Source organism: Astatotilapia calliptera, chromosome 1 (genome assembly GCF_900246225.1).
Source record: "Astatotilapia calliptera chromosome 1, fAstCal1.2, whole genome shotgun sequence".
NCBI lineage: Eukaryota > Metazoa > Chordata > Actinopteri > Cichliformes > Cichlidae > Astatotilapia > Astatotilapia calliptera.
This window is the reverse complement of record NC_039302.1, coordinates 917,630-934,839: the sequence shown is the minus strand read 5'-3', so window position 1 is coordinate 934,839 and position 17,210 is coordinate 917,630. Positions and strand designations below refer to the sequence as shown.

The following is a 17,210-nucleotide window of genomic DNA, read 5'->3' as shown; positions in this document are numbered from 1 at the left end:
CAAAACGGAGCGTGCCTGCTCCGACCGGCTCTAAAGGGTTAAAAGAAAATATCACTGTTTTATTCACATAGCTTTACATGGACTACACCTCCTATAAGGTGTCTCATAGGCACATTTAGACAAACTGTGCTGTCAGTAAACAGCTTACCAGTGGTAATAAAGCAGTGCTCTACTCTGCCCACATTGATGTAAAAGTCTCACAACAATGACAGATCCCCAACCATTTCTGTGACCGCCTTAACTTCTTTCTGATGTGACGTTTATGGGATCTGCTCTGGAGCTAGATTTGCATCTTATATTTCTGGTATAAACACATCCATTAACTGTCCCGGTTTAAATTAGATGTCATTGTCAGTGTTACCTTTTTATAGCTCCTAACACAGTAGGGAGGCTGTTGTGGTTGCAGGATAAGTGACTGCACTCTGCACTTAACAGGCTGCTATTGCTATTGTGTGGACTAACGCTGCAGTGATTAGAGGGAGGCGTAGAGACACATCATTATAACCAGGCTTCCATTTCCTTTCGTCAGCAACCTCAACATCTCAATAGATATTACACTGAACGCAAGTCTCAATCTTGGTCTCACCACTGCCCTATAGGTCTGAGATGACCTATTTCTAAAGGGATCCAGGGGCAACGCAGCAAAGACTAAAACAACAAAGTAGAAAAAACAGAGACGCTCCCTTCCTGCTACAATACATCAAACGCTGCTAAGAATCACTTCATCTGTGCTCGCTTGCATTTCAACAGATTTCAGTCTGCTGACATGCAAGCTCAAGTTGAAAGCAATGAAAGAGCAGATTTGGCCTTACATCAGACTACCCTGCTTTCCCCAAACACTTTAACATTACCCAAATAAATGACTGATGCAGTGATCACTAAAAAGTAACCACTTGAAAAATTCCATGGATCACGTTTACATTATATATGTAAACAATCTGAAGAGTAAAACTCATCTGGAATTAAACCCAGAGAAACTAGTAAAATCACACTAACGGCCAAGCTAAACATCCCACCATCTACTCCATAACCGTGCATATGAAGCTTAACCCGGTCGTTACTGTACTATCATTTTGAATGGTTGTCCGACTTTGTCTTATGTGCTGTAATATAACTCTGAGCTCAATGCACTGCTCTATAGTGCAGTCATTTGTGGGCTGGGGCTCTGGAGGGCCACAAAGGTCGTAGCTGAAATTTAAGTATGTATATTTGGGTGGGCCCACTGGAAGCTTTGGTTTTTAGGTAGCCCACAGCAGTCTTGACTTTTGGGTGCTCGAAAGGCACAAAATCAAAATCCCCCCTCCCCAAAAAACAACTTGGTCACACACACCTCATTCGGCATATGAAGGAGCGTCGGGAGCCCATGCACATCCTCATGGAGGATTGTTGTCCTTCCTTCTTCACCGTTCCCGTCTTCAGGTCCAGAATTCGCCCTGTTGACACACAAACAACATCTTTAATAATAATATTACACATGTATAGTCTGCAACAACACTGCCACGGTCCTGGGTCTTTCGCCCAGTGTTCTGTGTTTTTTGCTCTTTTACGTTCGGTCCAGCACTGCTTTGTTTTTCATTTTGAAATCAGCTTTAAAGCAGTTTGAAGCATCTGGGTGCTAATCCTGAGTGCCACAGTGTTTCATGACAGAAAAACGCATCAAGTGGACATGTAGTTTTATGAGTGGCAGCAGGCCGGTCTGTCTCTATTGATTGTAAGTGATGGCTCGAACACAGTGAAGCTAAGGTGTACTTGTGTACTTTTGCTTTGACAGCAGCAGTGAGTACAGGCTCATCCTTTATCACATTCAAAAGAACGTGTTTACTGATTTCCTCTGTGGTAATGAACCAAACAAATGGCATTGGGTCAGTTTCTGGGGAGTAGATCCATGCAGGACCTTGAGATCAGAATCTATTCAGAGTAAAATGTTTGTTTGATCAACATCAATACTGCCATTTTAGCAATATCCAATCAATCAGTCTGTTGTATCTAGAATGAGTGTTTCAATAAAGCTGCAGTAAAAAGCCTAATTAATCGTCCTGTGACTGACATCAAACCACTTGTGGGATCTAAGTGCACATTAAATCCCTCAACCAATTCTCTTCACTGGCACTGAGACGGGGATGAAAAGAGAGACATTCGAATTGAAGGCTTGAAGAGAAAGCTGATTACTGAGACGGCCAGAAAAAAGCAACTTCACCGACCTCTCAGAAATGCAGTTCATTACTTTTAGTATCCAGAAACCATGAAGCTGACTGGATATTCACACTGGGGGTGGGCGTTATATATTTAATATACTCAAGGAATCCTGAGTTTTCCCCACATATGACGGCTTTATCGTACCCATCAAGTATAAAGTGCTTAAGCGGAAAAAATTCACGTCGAGTTTTTCCCCCTCATGCTGCAAATGCATCATTAATTATGTTGGAATTTTTAAGATCACTCAAGCTGTTCAAGAGTTACGGTAGTTTAAAGAAACACTGGACAAAGCTCTCACAGTGGCAGGTTAGTGGCTTACACAAAGAAAAAGATGGGTTTTTTCACTATTGTTATAAAGACAAAAGAGTGCCTTTTTATTTCGCTTTTAATTTTGTCTCATGACTTCTTGCTTGACGTACTTTTGATGATTTTTGGTTCTTAAAGGTGCTGACCACAGGAAGTCTGAGTGCAGCTGATGGTAAAAAAAAAACACACATTTCAATTCATTCAGATTTTTTTTTATTCAAAGTAGAAAAAAGTAATGAAGGGTCCATTTGAATGAGTACAGCAGTGCAACTTTAGGCAGTAAGTGGTTGAAGATAACAGTTTTTGGAGGTTATGTAAACATATTGTGATATTAGATTTTTTACACACAAACTTAATGATCCATACAGACGAAAGAAGGTTAAGCACCATAGTAAACGTGGACCAACTCACTCGTCACAAAAGAACCCAACAACGTCTCGGTTAAGGACCAGAGATTCAGCTATCATAAGGTACAACACACCTTCAAACTGCTTTATACTCTAAGGTATTATATTAGACACACAAATAACCAGCTGATCCCCCGTGAGCAGCACCACATACAACAAACAGGACAAACTAAAAACTACAGGTGCAGCTGTAGTTCAGGAAGGAGTGCAGGAAGTTTGCTTCGATCCCTGGGCCAGATGTTACCGGGTGAGCAGCCGGGTACACCAAAATACCGTCACAGGGAGAGGCAGACCATCACTCACACCTGCAGTCAGTCTAGAACCACCTAACCCATAGGTGTCAAACTCTGGCCCGCGGGCCAAATTTGGCCCGCAGCCTAATTACATTTGGCCCACGAAGCCAAACCAAATGACTATCAGAGCTGGCCTGCTGGTATCATACAGCTAATATATATATTGTTTAGTATTAAGCTTTGCTTGTTCCATATTCAGTTTTTCAGCTAAACTTGTTTGAGTCCATAAGAAAAGATTCATTCTTAAATCTGGAGAAAGATTTGTTTTCCAATAAATATTAACGTTAGCCCGCGACTTTGTTCCAGTTTTGAATTTTGGCCCACTGTGTGTTTGAGTTTGACACCCCTGCTCTAACCCTAACCCTCTGCCACACATGTTCGCCCCATGTCTGCAAACTCCACGCACAAACGCCGCAGGAGCTTCTTCCTGTGTAGCAACAGTGCTACCCGTCGAACACCACGCTGCCACCAGCATTCTGATAATCATAATCAAAGACTGTACTCGTCTCTTAAATCCAAGCTGGGAGCTGTTTCCACAAGCCTGACAGCCGAAGGCTCTGCCTTCGATTTTACTTTTAAAAACTCTAGTAAGGAAAAACTTCCAGGATGTTATGGGTCAACTGAAGGATTTTCAGGGAGCTTTTAGAATAGTGAGATAAGGAATTACAACAGATGAGTCTAGAAGCAACAAATGCAAAAGTATTTGTTGTATTTCAGCATCACTCAGAGACAAATGTAAATGGCCTGTATTTATATAGCGCTTTACTAGTCCCTAAGGACCCCAAAGTGCTTTACATATCCAGTCATCCACCCATTCACGCACACATTCACACACTGGTGATGGCAGCTACATTGTAGCCACAGCCACCCTGGGGCGCACTGACAGAGGCGAGGCTGCCGGACACTGGCGCCACCGGGCCCTCTGACCACCACCAGTAGGCAACGGGTGAAGTGTCTCGCCCAAGGACACAACGACCGGGACGTATTGTATTGGTATGTTAGAAATACTGGCAGGTACTAGTTGAAGGACATATCCTCATTAAAAGTGACTGGGATGTGGTTCTGGGGACTTCCACAAAGTGTACTGGGCTAAACTAAATATGAATAGAAAAATAGCATTAATATTTTTGTGTGCCATAATAAAAAAGAAAGAAAGATGTGAACTGTACTACGACCTTCTCACCAAAAATAATCAACTTTCTGCAATGAGCTACAGACATCAGCAACTCCTTTGGAGAGTTTTGGTCTACTGGGAGCTGACGGATATTGTTCAGTCCTTCCACATCAACAAACTGGAAAACCATGCAGCCACGCACACGATGAGGAGGAGAAGAAGAGGAGTGAATTAAACTCAACCCAGTGACTTCAAAGGCTGTGCGCGTGTGCTCATGTGCTTGTGTACGCGTGCATTCTGGTGTGTTTTCATCTGCCAGAGCTCGACACGGGGATTACTGGGTTACGTGGATTACACAGTACTGCTGGGTGTTCAGAGGCACTCTGGAGTCCACGCACAGACCAACAGGCACGCTTTGTGGTGATCCAGACTACAGTCTGCAGAAGGAGGTTTAAGAAAACAATGCTGCCCTCAAGTGAGCAATCCAAGTATTGCAGAGGTTTTTAGAGTTCCAATGTTACTGTCAGTCTTTCAGCTTTAAATACATCATATGTATGCAGCTAGAATTATAATGTAACACCAAATATAAGAAAGATTAACAGCAGATTTAAACCAGACCTAAATCTTAATAATAGTTTCAGAGTTCCATTTCTAAATGCTAAATTAAAATGCCTTTGATAAATATTCCACCCTAATCTTAAATGTTCTCCTCTTCTCCCCATTTTGATTCTTCCTCTGTGTCCAACGTTACAATAATGACACTCAGTTCTGCGAGGTGGAGAGGAGTGGTAGATTGAAGAAAGCTGCTCATCTTCCAAACAGCAAGAACCCACCTGTGATCTCCCCGCGTGACAGTGACTCCAAACTGTGGAGCTTCACAAATAAATAACCAAAACATAGCTGGCTGTAGGACGGTTTCAACTGGACCTGAAGCTTAAATGGTGGTACGAATCAAAAATGTCAGAACAGAATGAGAAGGAAACCCAAATGTTTGTGACTCAAGCCTTATGCCGCTGGGTTGAGATGATCAGCTGGCCAGATCAACCACTTCTGTCGTACTGTGTTATGATGAATCCAGTCTATGAAGTCTCATCAACAAATCTTTTCAGAATAAGAGCGAACCCTTCAGACTGTGATGAATATCAGAGTGTTACTTGTTCTAAAAGGTAAGCGTAGTGCAGCCTGACAGGTGGTGAGTGTGTGTAACAGGTGGTTGTAAAGACGCTCTGCTGCTCAAATCATTTTACGAAACAACAATGATCAAAAGTACAACACGTCAAGCTGCAAGAATTATTTGTGACGATCCTTTCTCTACCTGTCATGGAGTTCTCTGAGGTGCTGAGCTGTTCCCTCAATTTGTCCACATCATCAGGGTGGACCTGCTCGTACAGAGTGCTGCCAAACCACTCAGACTGGGGATGGTTCAGCACTGGTGTCACCGAGTCCGATACATAGATGACCCGACCCGTCTCTGCAGCAACCACAAACAGGAAGCCATCCGCCGCCTCCAAGATCAGGTGCTTTAGTTCCTACAGGGAAAGAAAGGTTGATTAACCAAGAAGCACAAACAAATAGACAAAGACAAATCAAGCTAATTTCAACCAAATACACAGTGAAAATGTGTTCAACTCAAATTAAGATGTAGTGAGTAAAAGTAAATGTTAATAAAGCATTTAAGTAGATATAAATGTTTATCAGAAGATGGAAACTCTTGATTAACTTAAAATAATTACAGCTCTGGTAATGTTGAAGAAATAGGTTTCCTGTTACTTTGAGCTATAGTCATTGAGATCTGGTAGCATGGCTCCGTGCTGCTGCTCCGTCTGCATATATGGCCGCAGGCAGGCAGAACAGCAGCAAGGGCATGACTGTCAATAGATGCAGTATTAAAGTCAGAAACAGCATGAAGCAGCTGCTCGTTTCCAGCTTGCACTTGGAATCTCTCACGCTTCTTGCGTTTCTTCTTCCTGATGTTGCCATCTCTTAATGTAGGTGTATTTTTCATTACAGCCATCTTCCTCTCACCTGGTTTGCCAGCACCAGTTTGTTTACCTGCATCTGGAAGTCCCACAGGATCTTAACTTCATCCTCAACCACCCTAAGGGGTGTGTCCCATTTTGACCTCAGGACTTCCAGGCCATACTCAGTGCAGATGTTTCATAACACTTGGTTATGGCGTTCTATGTATGCCCTGCCTGCTAGCATCTAGCACCCTGCTCTTATGTGCTGCAGGGATATCGAATGCAGCAATCTTGTTGATCATTTGGCTGAGGGGGGTTCAGGCCTATGCACACAGAGAGAGCATCTCCTTGGTAAATCCCACACTTCATGCTGACTTTTGGCTTAAAGTTGTCCTCTGGTGTTGTTGGCCACATTCCCACTGAATTTCTAATGAAGGCTCTTAGTGTCCTTTTGGTCTTGTATACTTTTAGGCATTCCAGGATCCATGCGTGAGGTACTGAGTCATTGCCTTTCTTGTAGTCAATTCAGGCAGCGCACAGGTTGGTTAGTCTAGTCTGAAACTCTTGAAAGTGATGGGGAATTCCGACAGCTCCATATTGTTCTCTCTCGTCTTCTCAACATGTTTGTGGTTTGCAAGATTTACGAATCTTGAAGCTGCTGCAAGGAGCTGTGACTGCAAGGCGGTTGGTGCCTCTTGTGATGGTAATTGCCATGAAGCTGTAGAGATGTCCTGTCAGCTTAAGCTTGGTTAAGCATCAGGTGGTTGCCTCCAGCCCTCACTGGAATCACCACCTCCAAATCTGTGGCCGTGGTCCTCAGCCAGAAAAGGGTGGAGTGCCCGCTCTGCATCAGTGTGCAGCTGCTACTTATCCACATCGAAATGAGTCAGTTGAGATAGTTCGGGCATCTGACAAGGACGCCTCCTGGGTGAGGTGTTGCAGGCATGTCCCAGGACCAGGACACATGCTGGAGTTCCCCTGGATAGACTGGATTAAGTGGCCAGGGAGGAGGAGGTGGTGTGGGGTTCTCTGCTTTGGCTGGTAGCCTCCACGACTCAGCCGCAGATAAGGATGGTTGTTTATATCAGATTTACAGCATTTTTTGGGAATGGCATAATAATGCATTTGAAAATGAAAGTGGGCTGATTTTAACTCCATTACAAAACACGTTAATTATTCTTTCTGAATCATATTTGTTTATATTAAGTGTTGTTAGTTCAAGGATGATAAAACATGGTGTGATTTTGTTGCATTTACTTTGTGTGTAAGCAAAATGAAAAACAGTAAGTAGCCACAAACTGTTTTTAATTTAGTAGAACTTGAGATGTTGGTCAGAACAACAAGTTGATCTTATTACTTTGTACTCAGAATGAGTACATTGCCCAACTTAGTTATCTTAAGTAACCTTTACTTAGTTTTTTTGAGGCAATGAGTTTGCATAATTGTTTTTTTTTAGTTCTGGGAACGAATGAGATTTTACAGCGTGCAGATTTTTGGTCACAATGGTCACCAAGTGCAGTTTAAAGACCTCTTTTAACAAAAGTGGTCTTTGTTGCACACTAGAAGACAGACAGTATATTGTCAAAAGCATTTGCTTGTCTCCTTTAACATAGATATGAACTTGAGTGACAGCCCATTCTTAATCCTGTCCGTCCATCCTTTGCAGCTGAAACAGCTTTCCACAAGGTTTAAGTGCCTGTTTGTGGGAATTTTGGACCATTCTTCCAGGAGCACTTTGTGAGGTCAGACACTGACATTGGCCAGTCAAGTCCTTTCACACCAAACTCGCTCATCCACGTCTTTATGGATCTTGCTTTGTGCACAGGTGCACACTAATGTTGGAACAGCAAGGGGCCCAAACTGTTCCTACAACTTTGGGAGCATGAAATTGTCCAAAATGTCTTGTTATCCTGAAGCACTACGATTTCCATTCACTAGAACACAAAAACAGCCCCACACCATGATCCCCTCTCCACCAAACTTTACACAGTGTAGTCCGACAGTACTGTTCTCCCAGCAACTCGTCCATCTGATTGCCAGACGGGGAAGGATGATTCATCACTCCAGAGAATACGCATCACTGCTCTAGAGACAACTGGCAGCATGTTTTACTCTCCTGCATTCGACACTTTGCATTGCGCTCTGTGATGTAGTGCTTGCTTTCAGCTGCTTGGCCATGGAAACCCAATCTGCAAAGCTCACTCTTCTCCTCTACGCTAATCTGAAGACCACGTGAGGTTTGGAGGTCTGTAATGATTAACTGTGTAGAAAGTTGGGGACCTCTGTGCACCACCCACCTCAGCATCCACTGACCCCATCCTGTGATTTTATTTGGCCAACCTCATCCTTGCTGTTGTTCCCAGACATTCCCACTTCAACTAACAGTTGACTGTTGAATATTTTGTTGTGATGAAATTTCACAATAAAAAATATTTTTCTATGCCAGTTTCAGTTCCACTGCCATCCATCTTTTTGCTGTGAGCAGCTAGAGCTTTGCTCCTCTGACAGTGCAGTACCTGCTCCGTGAGAAAGGAAGGCTTATAGGCGCCATCGGTAGATGTGTTGCCCGTCCCTCTCATGGACTTCATATGGGAAACAGCCATGCGCAGGATGGTCAGCTTATCAGGTTTTCGAGCTAAAGCACTGCAGGTGGGGACCATGTCTGACAGCTCGGTGATGTATTGGGTCATTTTGTTGCGCCGGCGTCTCTCAATCTCACTGTGGTTCTCTCTACAACAGAGAGAAGATCAGTTAGGTGCTTGGAAGATGCAAGTTGAGAACCCCTTGCAGCCTTGGGATGTATCTTATCAGGATGTTTTGGAACTTTAGATGAATAACTGTACAATTTGATCTCAAAGATGCCCTTTGTTGTCAAATTATTATTCTTTATTTTAACAATTCAGTGTTTAAATATTCATCTAAGAAGAAAGCAGTGACAATAACACAGGGCACAAACAGTTAAGGACTTCAGTGGCTCCTCCAAGTATTGTTAAGTACTCTATTTGTAAAAAACACCTATTAGTCTTAATCCTGGACATAATCTCCTGCACTCTGACCATTATTATACAAACAGACACGAGTCTACAACGACCAGATTAGCTGGTCCCACTTTATTTGGGGAAGACACAAAAACAACCAATGAATCTTTAAGTTGTGTGTGCTCCATCGAGCAGGTTACGCTGCAGACTTTACAGATTTACCAGCAGAGAAAGGTTTTTAAAAAAATCCATCATATCGGTGTGGATATACATAAAAATCATGCTGGAGCCAAGTTGGCAGTTTTTATTGACACCTCACAGATTCTCATGAAACTCGCGATTCTCAGAAAATTTTGGGTAAAAATTGAAAAATAAATGGATAAAATAAAATACAAGACAATTGCACAATACCAAAATAAAACATACCAAGCCTGCATAAGCTCAGCACACAAGGGAAGCTCTCGGCTTGGCTTACATCTGTCCCACATGTTGGGAATCCAAGTATGGAAAAAACCATCCTGGAAATCTTGTTAGATGTAACAGCAAAGGTATAACCACAGAGTACAACTAAGGCTCTGTGGCTTCAGATAATAGTTATATTTTACATTTATGGTTTGGCTATACTCATGAAGAGCCAACAAAACACAGAGTGAAGCCAAATCTTAATGCAAGGCTGATAAAGTGCGCTTCTTGCTCGTTTCTGTTATGTAGCAGGAACGTCGACCATGCTGTGAAGCACCCTGTGAGAGGAGAGAAGACTTGCAGTATAAACCTCATGATTCTGGAATTTGCTTTTTATTACTTATGATTATTTTTGATTATTTTAACTTTGTATGAATTCATTACTGAGTTTACTTTTTCCCCAAATTCCAGTGTCTAACTTTACCTCCCTGTTTTTAGTTTGTTTGGTTCCCTTTTGTTTGTCTAACAAAGACCTTCGTGTTCTACACGCCGCTGAACAATCCCAAAGCCCTGCCACAGGATATAAGGCTAAAAAAGAGACTTCAGTGTTGCCATCTTGGATGTGGTGCTCCGATTACCTCGCTGTGAGCATTTCTAACAACACAGAAGTGTTTTTGTTGTTGTTAGGATCAAAGTGTCTGTTGATCCCTGCATCAATGCAAAATCCTCTTTATGCCCAGCTGGCTAAGCCTACCTGGCGTATCTCTCCTTATCCCCACCAGGATTCTGATCATCATCATCATACCTGCAGAAAGGAGAGGACACAGCATGTAACACGCGTGACAAACATGTAGATACAGGAAAAGTGTCAAGAGCAGCTTCACTGTCCATATTCAGCTGCCACGCAATACTTCATTACATGTTCAAGATTGATGATCAATGCGACAAAGTCTGATGTACAAAAATGGACAACAAGATGGTTTCTCAGGTCATGTGTGTTTTTAGGATTGTCACTTGACTCAGCAGTGACTCACAACCACTACTACTGCCACGTCAAGGCACCAACGAACTGAGCCCAGTTACACAGGAGGGTGTTTGCCTCCTTTTTAAAATGAAATTAACAATCTTTTTAATTGTTTAATAAATTAAATTAGTGTATCGATCCACTTCATGTTACAGCACGCTACAATACACATAAACCCCAGCATTCAAATGTCATCTAGTGTCAAATTCTACATGAGGCTAGAAAACATCTTGATGGACCACTCATCTCATGCTAAACATTTACTAGAATTTCAATCAAACAATAGCTCATAAGCAAGTTGCAAAAACCCCACAAACCCACTAGTGAATTGTTAGAGGAATTTTCTACATTATACATTATAACCAAATCTCTATAATACAATATAATCAAGTAAGCCTTATATTTTAACCAAGTATGCCTTATATTTTGTGTGTTCATATATTTTCACATAACCAAGTCTATTGTTAAAGGAAAACTGATGCATTCCTTACCTCAGTGTCTGAGATGTTTGACAGCATGATATAATGATGCATTCTTTCCTATAGTGTCTGTGATGTCAGATAAAGCATGATATACTTCTGTATTTTTATCCCAGTGTGTGAAAGATCAGATAAGTTGATTTCATGTCTAACCTTTTCCCTGACTGTTAAAAAGAGGAAGTACTATGTAACCCATTTTTGCCTTATAAATAAAGCAAGCGAGCCTGTGCTCGGTGTGTGTGTCTTCTCAGAGGCATTCACCCGTGCGCACGTTTTCTAATTACACTCTGAGTCGGTCTGCAGTTGTCTCATTTCTCTTACTTGTGTTTTGAACAAATGTCTACCCCTGACATGAATATTGTTTCTATGATTAAATTAAGTCCACAATATCTGTAAAAGTCTTTAAGTTGTTCAGATTCCAACAAAAAACAAAGAAAAATTTAATAATTAAACTGGTGAATCTGCACCGTCCAACCTCAAGGTGAGTGTGGGAGGAAATGTGACGTATTTGCTTGAGCTTGTATTTTGTTTGTAAAGACATGTCACCTTCATCAGTTCTTAAAACAAATATTAGACCGCATTCAACCCCTAGCAGGGAATATTACCTGACTGAGAACCTTTCACACTCTGCCTGTACACAGGGCAGTGTGTTTGCTCATCCCTCTAACCTTCAGTTCAGGTGTTATAGCCTAAAACAGTACCAGCTCTCCCCACCCACCATCCCCCCTCAAAAATAAAAGTGAATTCCTTTTTTCAGTTCATTCTTTTGTGTCATGAAATAAGATGCAAGGTGAATGAAAGCTGTTGCATATGGGAGAAAGCAACGATGAATATGCTGGAGTGGAAACAGCAGATGTACAATGTGCATATGCAGCGGCACATCCTTTCATGGTATGCCTTTCTCAATCCACATGGATCAGACATGAAATGCAGTTCCTTGTGTAGCCAGCAGAGAGCAGCTCCTGCTCTCCATTGTTCAACTTCACAGATTCCGTCAGCTCCAAACAGCACTGACTGCTATACTTCAGAACTATCCTACACACTCACACATTACATTGTATTAGAAGGAACAAATGAAAGACAGGCTGAAATGAAAGGAAGTTGTGAGAGGACACTTGAGATGCAGTGAGAGGAAGACTCGAGTCCCCTTTATGTAAAAGAAAAAAGTCCCGATGTGTCCACATCAGTTACAAACAGGGTATCAGGAGGATTCTCAAAACAAAATGGGAATTTTTAGAACGATACCTCAAATTAAGGGACCAATTTAAACCAACATAACTGCTACTTTGTTCCAAGAAACCATTAACAACTCATTGCACCTGCCGGTACCCTGAAACAAAAACTGTGTGGTTTTCATGAACTATGTACTCAACAATTTCAGACAGTATGTGTGCCATCTACTGTGAATGTTCTCACCTTGAAAACTTGCTAGGCCCCTCTCCATCTTCATCATCAAAGTCCATTCTGAGAAACAACAACAGGAAAGAGAATTACCACTTCTTAATTTAATTAAGTATGTTTTTAATAAAAAAATTAAAATATTGCATAAACGTATCAGAACATAGCCACAAGCTACGTTTGGCCGACAAATTACAAGCAATTTGTAATTCGTAAGGAGAGGTAGAAAAGCTCCTTTGTCATTGATAGAATACCTACCAATGGTTGGACAAAGCTGGACTCAAAGACAGCGGACGGTAATGAAGAGAAGCAAATGTAGTCAGAAATGAGTGGACTGAACTACCAGAAGGCAACACTGCAGACATTGAGGACAGCTACAAGTACCTAGGAGTCCCACAGGCGAATGGGAACCACAAAGAGGCCGCTGAGAAAGCTGTAACCACCAAGTACCTGCAAAGGGTCAGGCAAGTCCTGAGGAGCTGAACGGTAAGAACTGTCAACACCTAGGCCCTGCCTGTGATCAGGTACCCTGCCCGTGATCAGGTACCCTGCCCCTGCTCCCTTCACTTGTGAACAAGACCCTAAGATACTTGAAGTCCTCCACTTGGGGCAAGAATCTGTCCTTGAGACAGAATGGACACTCGACCCTTTTCTGGCTGAGGACCGTGGCCTCAGACGTGGAGGTGCCGAGTCTCATTCCCACCGCTTCACACTCTGCTGCGAACCGTTCCAATGTGAGCTGTAGGCCATCACCTGATGAAGCCAACAGAACCACAGCCTCTGTGAAAAGCAGTGTTGAGATTCTGAGACCACCAAAGTAAAAGCCTTCCACTAGGTGCAGCAGCTTCAGCAATCAGAATCAGAAGGACTTTATTTATCCCCGAGGGGCAATTAAGATACAACAGAGCAGCATGGCGTTGAAGATAAGGACAGGGCATAAACAGGCACACAGAATATACAGTATATACACAGTTTTAAAATTTAACTGACTGAATAGGTGAATAAATAACTGTAAGTGACTAAAAGTGAGTCAAGTGTCACTTACAGTTATTTATTCACTTTAATTTGGAGATGCTGAACTCAGGTGCAGACTCAGTGTCCCCAGTCTCAGATGCTGTTGACGCTCTGCCGGAGGTGTGAGTTTAAGATCTAGTGGGCCGGGGCCTCTGCTAGGTGTTCCCAGCACACCCTCACTACACGTTTAGGTGCGCCAGGTCTGTCCAGCATCCTTCCCCAGCAGGTGGTGATCAGTTGACAGCACAGCTCCTCTCTTCACCTGAGTGTCCAGAACATTAGGCCACAGGTCTGGTGATTGATGTTCGAATTTATAATCGTATGACCAGACCTGCGGCTGAGGGTGTCTTGGTGCCACGTGCACTTCTGCTCGGATACGGTGTTCATTATGGACAAACTGTGGTTTACAAAGAAGTCCAATAACAAAACATTGCTCAGGTTCAGATCCAGGAGGCCATTCCTCCTAATCACGCCCCTCCAGGTCTCACTGTTGTTGCCCACATGAGCGTTGAAGTCTCCCAGTAGGACAATAGAGTCCCCAGCACCCTCAAGCACCCCCACCCAGGAACCCCAAGAAAGCTGGGTACTCTAAACTGTGGTTCAGTGCAGAAGTGCAGGCAACAGTCAGGACCTATTCCCCAACCAAAGGCGCAGGGAACAAGCCCTCTCATCCACTGGGAGAAACCCCACATTACAGGCAGCAAGACGAGGGGATAGTACGATACCACCCCAGCCCGGTACCTTTCACCAAAGTCAACTCCAGACTGAGACAGAGTCCAGTCTCTCTCCAGGAGAGTGGTTCCAGAGCCCAGGCCGTGCATGGAGGTGAGCCAGACTATATCTCGCTGGTACCTCTGTCAAACTCATGCACTAACAGGCTCCCTCCCCACCAGAGAGGTGACATGCCATGTCTCAGTCACTAGTTTTGGTAGTTGGGGGTCGGTCCGCCAGGGCCTCCGCTTCTGGCCTCCGCCCAACACACTTTGCTACCAACCCCTATGGCGCCTCCTGCGAGTGGTGGGCCAATAGGAGCATGGGCCCATTTCCCTTTTTCAGGGTTAGGGTTTGCTGTTAAGAATACTTGCTGGAGAATTAAAACTGTTATGCACACTGTCTGCAGGCAACAGAGAAGATTTTTAGCTGTTCGTTACCTTGACATCATTTCGAAACCACACAAACACGTGAACACGTTCACATACACTCTGAGCTGGGCACATACAGCAGGAACACCATAGACAGGAGTAAACTGTGTCGCAACCTTGAGCCATACCTTACTTTCTACATTGCCTGTGCATGGGTTAAGTGCACCGTTAAGTGTAAACTGACCAACTAATGTACAACAAACAGAAATATACAAAGTCTAGAGCAATCGATGTGTATTCCAGATCATTCTTGTAATTCTGTGACTTCCATGCTAATGCGGTCTGCCTTCAGTATGAGATGTGGTTCCATTCTAAATGAATCCTTTTTAAAGTTGAAATGACAAATTCAAACAACTTCTTCCATTTTCCACTAGACTATTTTTCATATGAAGAGGTGAGAAAATATCCTCGCACATTTTATCACTCACAGAATAAAATGTGCGAGGATATTCACAGAAACTGTGAATGACAGAACAGTATTAACAGTATACAGTTACTTTTTCAGTTAATACTGTTAATGAATCACAACTCGATGGAAGGGACGATCATTGTTGGCTTTTTCCTGCAGAGAGAACAGCTGGACCTCACAAATAGTATCTTGTGCGGAGAAACTATTCTTATAAACGAGTCTTCTAAACAATATGCTTTCAAAGTTTGAGACACCCAAACTTCTAGTTTTTCATTTAAACCTTGATTGTCTTTCTGGTATTGAGATTGTGGGATGCAACTACGTGAGCACCCACGCTTCTTAGAAAAATCAATAAGTATTATCAATAGACACAATGTGTTGATAATTACTATTGATAATGGGAAAATGCTGAACTACTGCATTTTTCCATTATCAATAGCAATGAATCTTGCTGCATCAACAGAGCAAGAATCAGTTCCATGTCCCACAGTGGGACCAACTCCACTGAGCAGTTTGCAATTAGCAAGTGGTGAGTTTATTGCAGCGAGTTGTCTAGTGTGTAATCATACCGCTGTGAATTAGAAATACCAACGTGTTAAATCTTGCACGGTTCCAACGAGGATGAGAGAGGCTTAGCATTGTTCCCAGGAGTGATAAAAATCGCTCTTTGATGGTGTACTCATTGCCCAAAATCAGACATGTAGGTGCAGATACATTTAAAAGCAGAAGACAATAAGAAAATTTGTCGTGTCAATACAGTTATGCTGCAGTATTGAGGACACTGCGAGAGTCCTAAACCTCAATACAATTACACCGATTGCATTTACTAGTTCAGAATACAGTAAATTTAACACTAACAGGATTTAAAGGACTGATGACCCAACAAAGCTTTTTTGATCCTTTAATTTTAAAGCTAATTTCCACAGCATATCAGCAGTAAAGACACTCACCCTCCTGATCTCCTCTTGCCCCCACGACCTGGGACGGCTCCACCCATCCTCACCGGTCCAGATCCAACAGCTCCTGGCATTGAAACTGTCCCTGGCAACTCACTGCCCATTTCTGGAAGATATAACAGAGGGAGGACTAACTATGGTTCTAATCTTAAAGCAATATAATTTGCAGCTATAAAACTGTTTCTATGCTTGTGTGTCCTCTGTGTGTGTCTTCTCCATTGCTTAATATAAACTGTAATTTGCAAATGTGCATTTGAAGTACTGTAAGATGTGTCAAATATTCTAAACTACTCACATGTATGTTTACATTGCTTTTATGTTACAGTGCTGTTAAAAAAATATTTGTCACACTTTCAGATTATCAAACACGTTTTTAGACATATATATATACACACATACACACACACCAGTAAAAATACAGGCTTCCTCTTTTACTCAACATTAAGCTGGTACAGTGTGAGGACCACAGTCTATGCTCCTGGAGTCTCTCTCATCACTCTGTGCCTCTACATCTTTCTGCGTCACTCGCCAGGTGAAATGGATAAGTGAAGCAAACCTGCCAGTATAACTCAGTGCACAAAGTAAATGAATTAAAATTTGATACAGTATGTGTTACTGCACCCAGAGATATATACATACACAATCTCACATGCACACAGACACAAACACTGCACTAAATAAAGCAGGCTAAATGTCTCCTCATTGTTGAGTGCCACAACAAAATGATGATAAAAACCTGATCTATACAACAAAAAGGAACCTAGGAAATTAAAAGCCACTAGTAACACCAGTACAAACATCCCTCATATCAGATAGGTGTCTGTTCTCTCGTAGCTCTGTTTTTAGCCTCCGCCATCTTCTACTCTACTCGTTTCACTATGTTGATGAGACAGTGAGAAGTCTGGAGCTCGACCAGAAAGCCAGAAGTAGAAAAGCCCTGGGGTTAAATCCATTAATGAGCCTTTGGGGAGACTGAAGGAAATGCTGCCTCCTTTCTCCTTTTCAATCACTGCACACCCTTACCCAAGGTTGTTTCTATTCCCGCTCTTCAGTCACGCTTTATTTCTGACCTCCATAGTTTTTTCCCCTAGCCACAAAGCTTAACAAACAGCCCTCAAACAGCAGGATTAT

The 17,210-nt window shown here is 42.5% G+C and overlaps 1 protein-coding gene across 5 annotated transcripts in view; it reads right to left on the bottom strand.

The window, feature by feature from the left end:
- arnt2 (aryl-hydrocarbon receptor nuclear translocator 2) overlaps positions 1 to 17,210 on the bottom strand; it is a 66,793-nt gene that overhangs the window by 43,107 nt on the left and 6,476 nt on the right. For 3 of the 5 annotated variants that reach the window (XM_026184348.1, XM_026184431.1, XM_026184504.1), the window contains exons 2-7: positions 16,074 to 16,185; positions 12,577 to 12,624; positions 10,412 to 10,462; positions 8,794 to 9,007; positions 5,632 to 5,845; positions 1,331 to 1,433 (exon numbers count right to left, since the gene is read on the bottom strand). In XM_026184348.1, the coding sequence (XP_026040133.1) occupies positions 1,331 to 1,433; positions 5,632 to 5,845; positions 8,794 to 9,007; positions 10,412 to 10,462; positions 12,577 to 12,624; positions 16,074 to 16,185 (742 nt within the window). The remainder of the gene's footprint in view (positions 1 to 1,330; positions 1,434 to 5,631; positions 5,846 to 8,793; positions 9,008 to 10,411; positions 10,463 to 12,576; positions 12,625 to 16,073; positions 16,186 to 17,210) is intronic. The other 2 variants (XM_026184593.1, XM_026184671.1) reach the window with 1 other exon arrangement.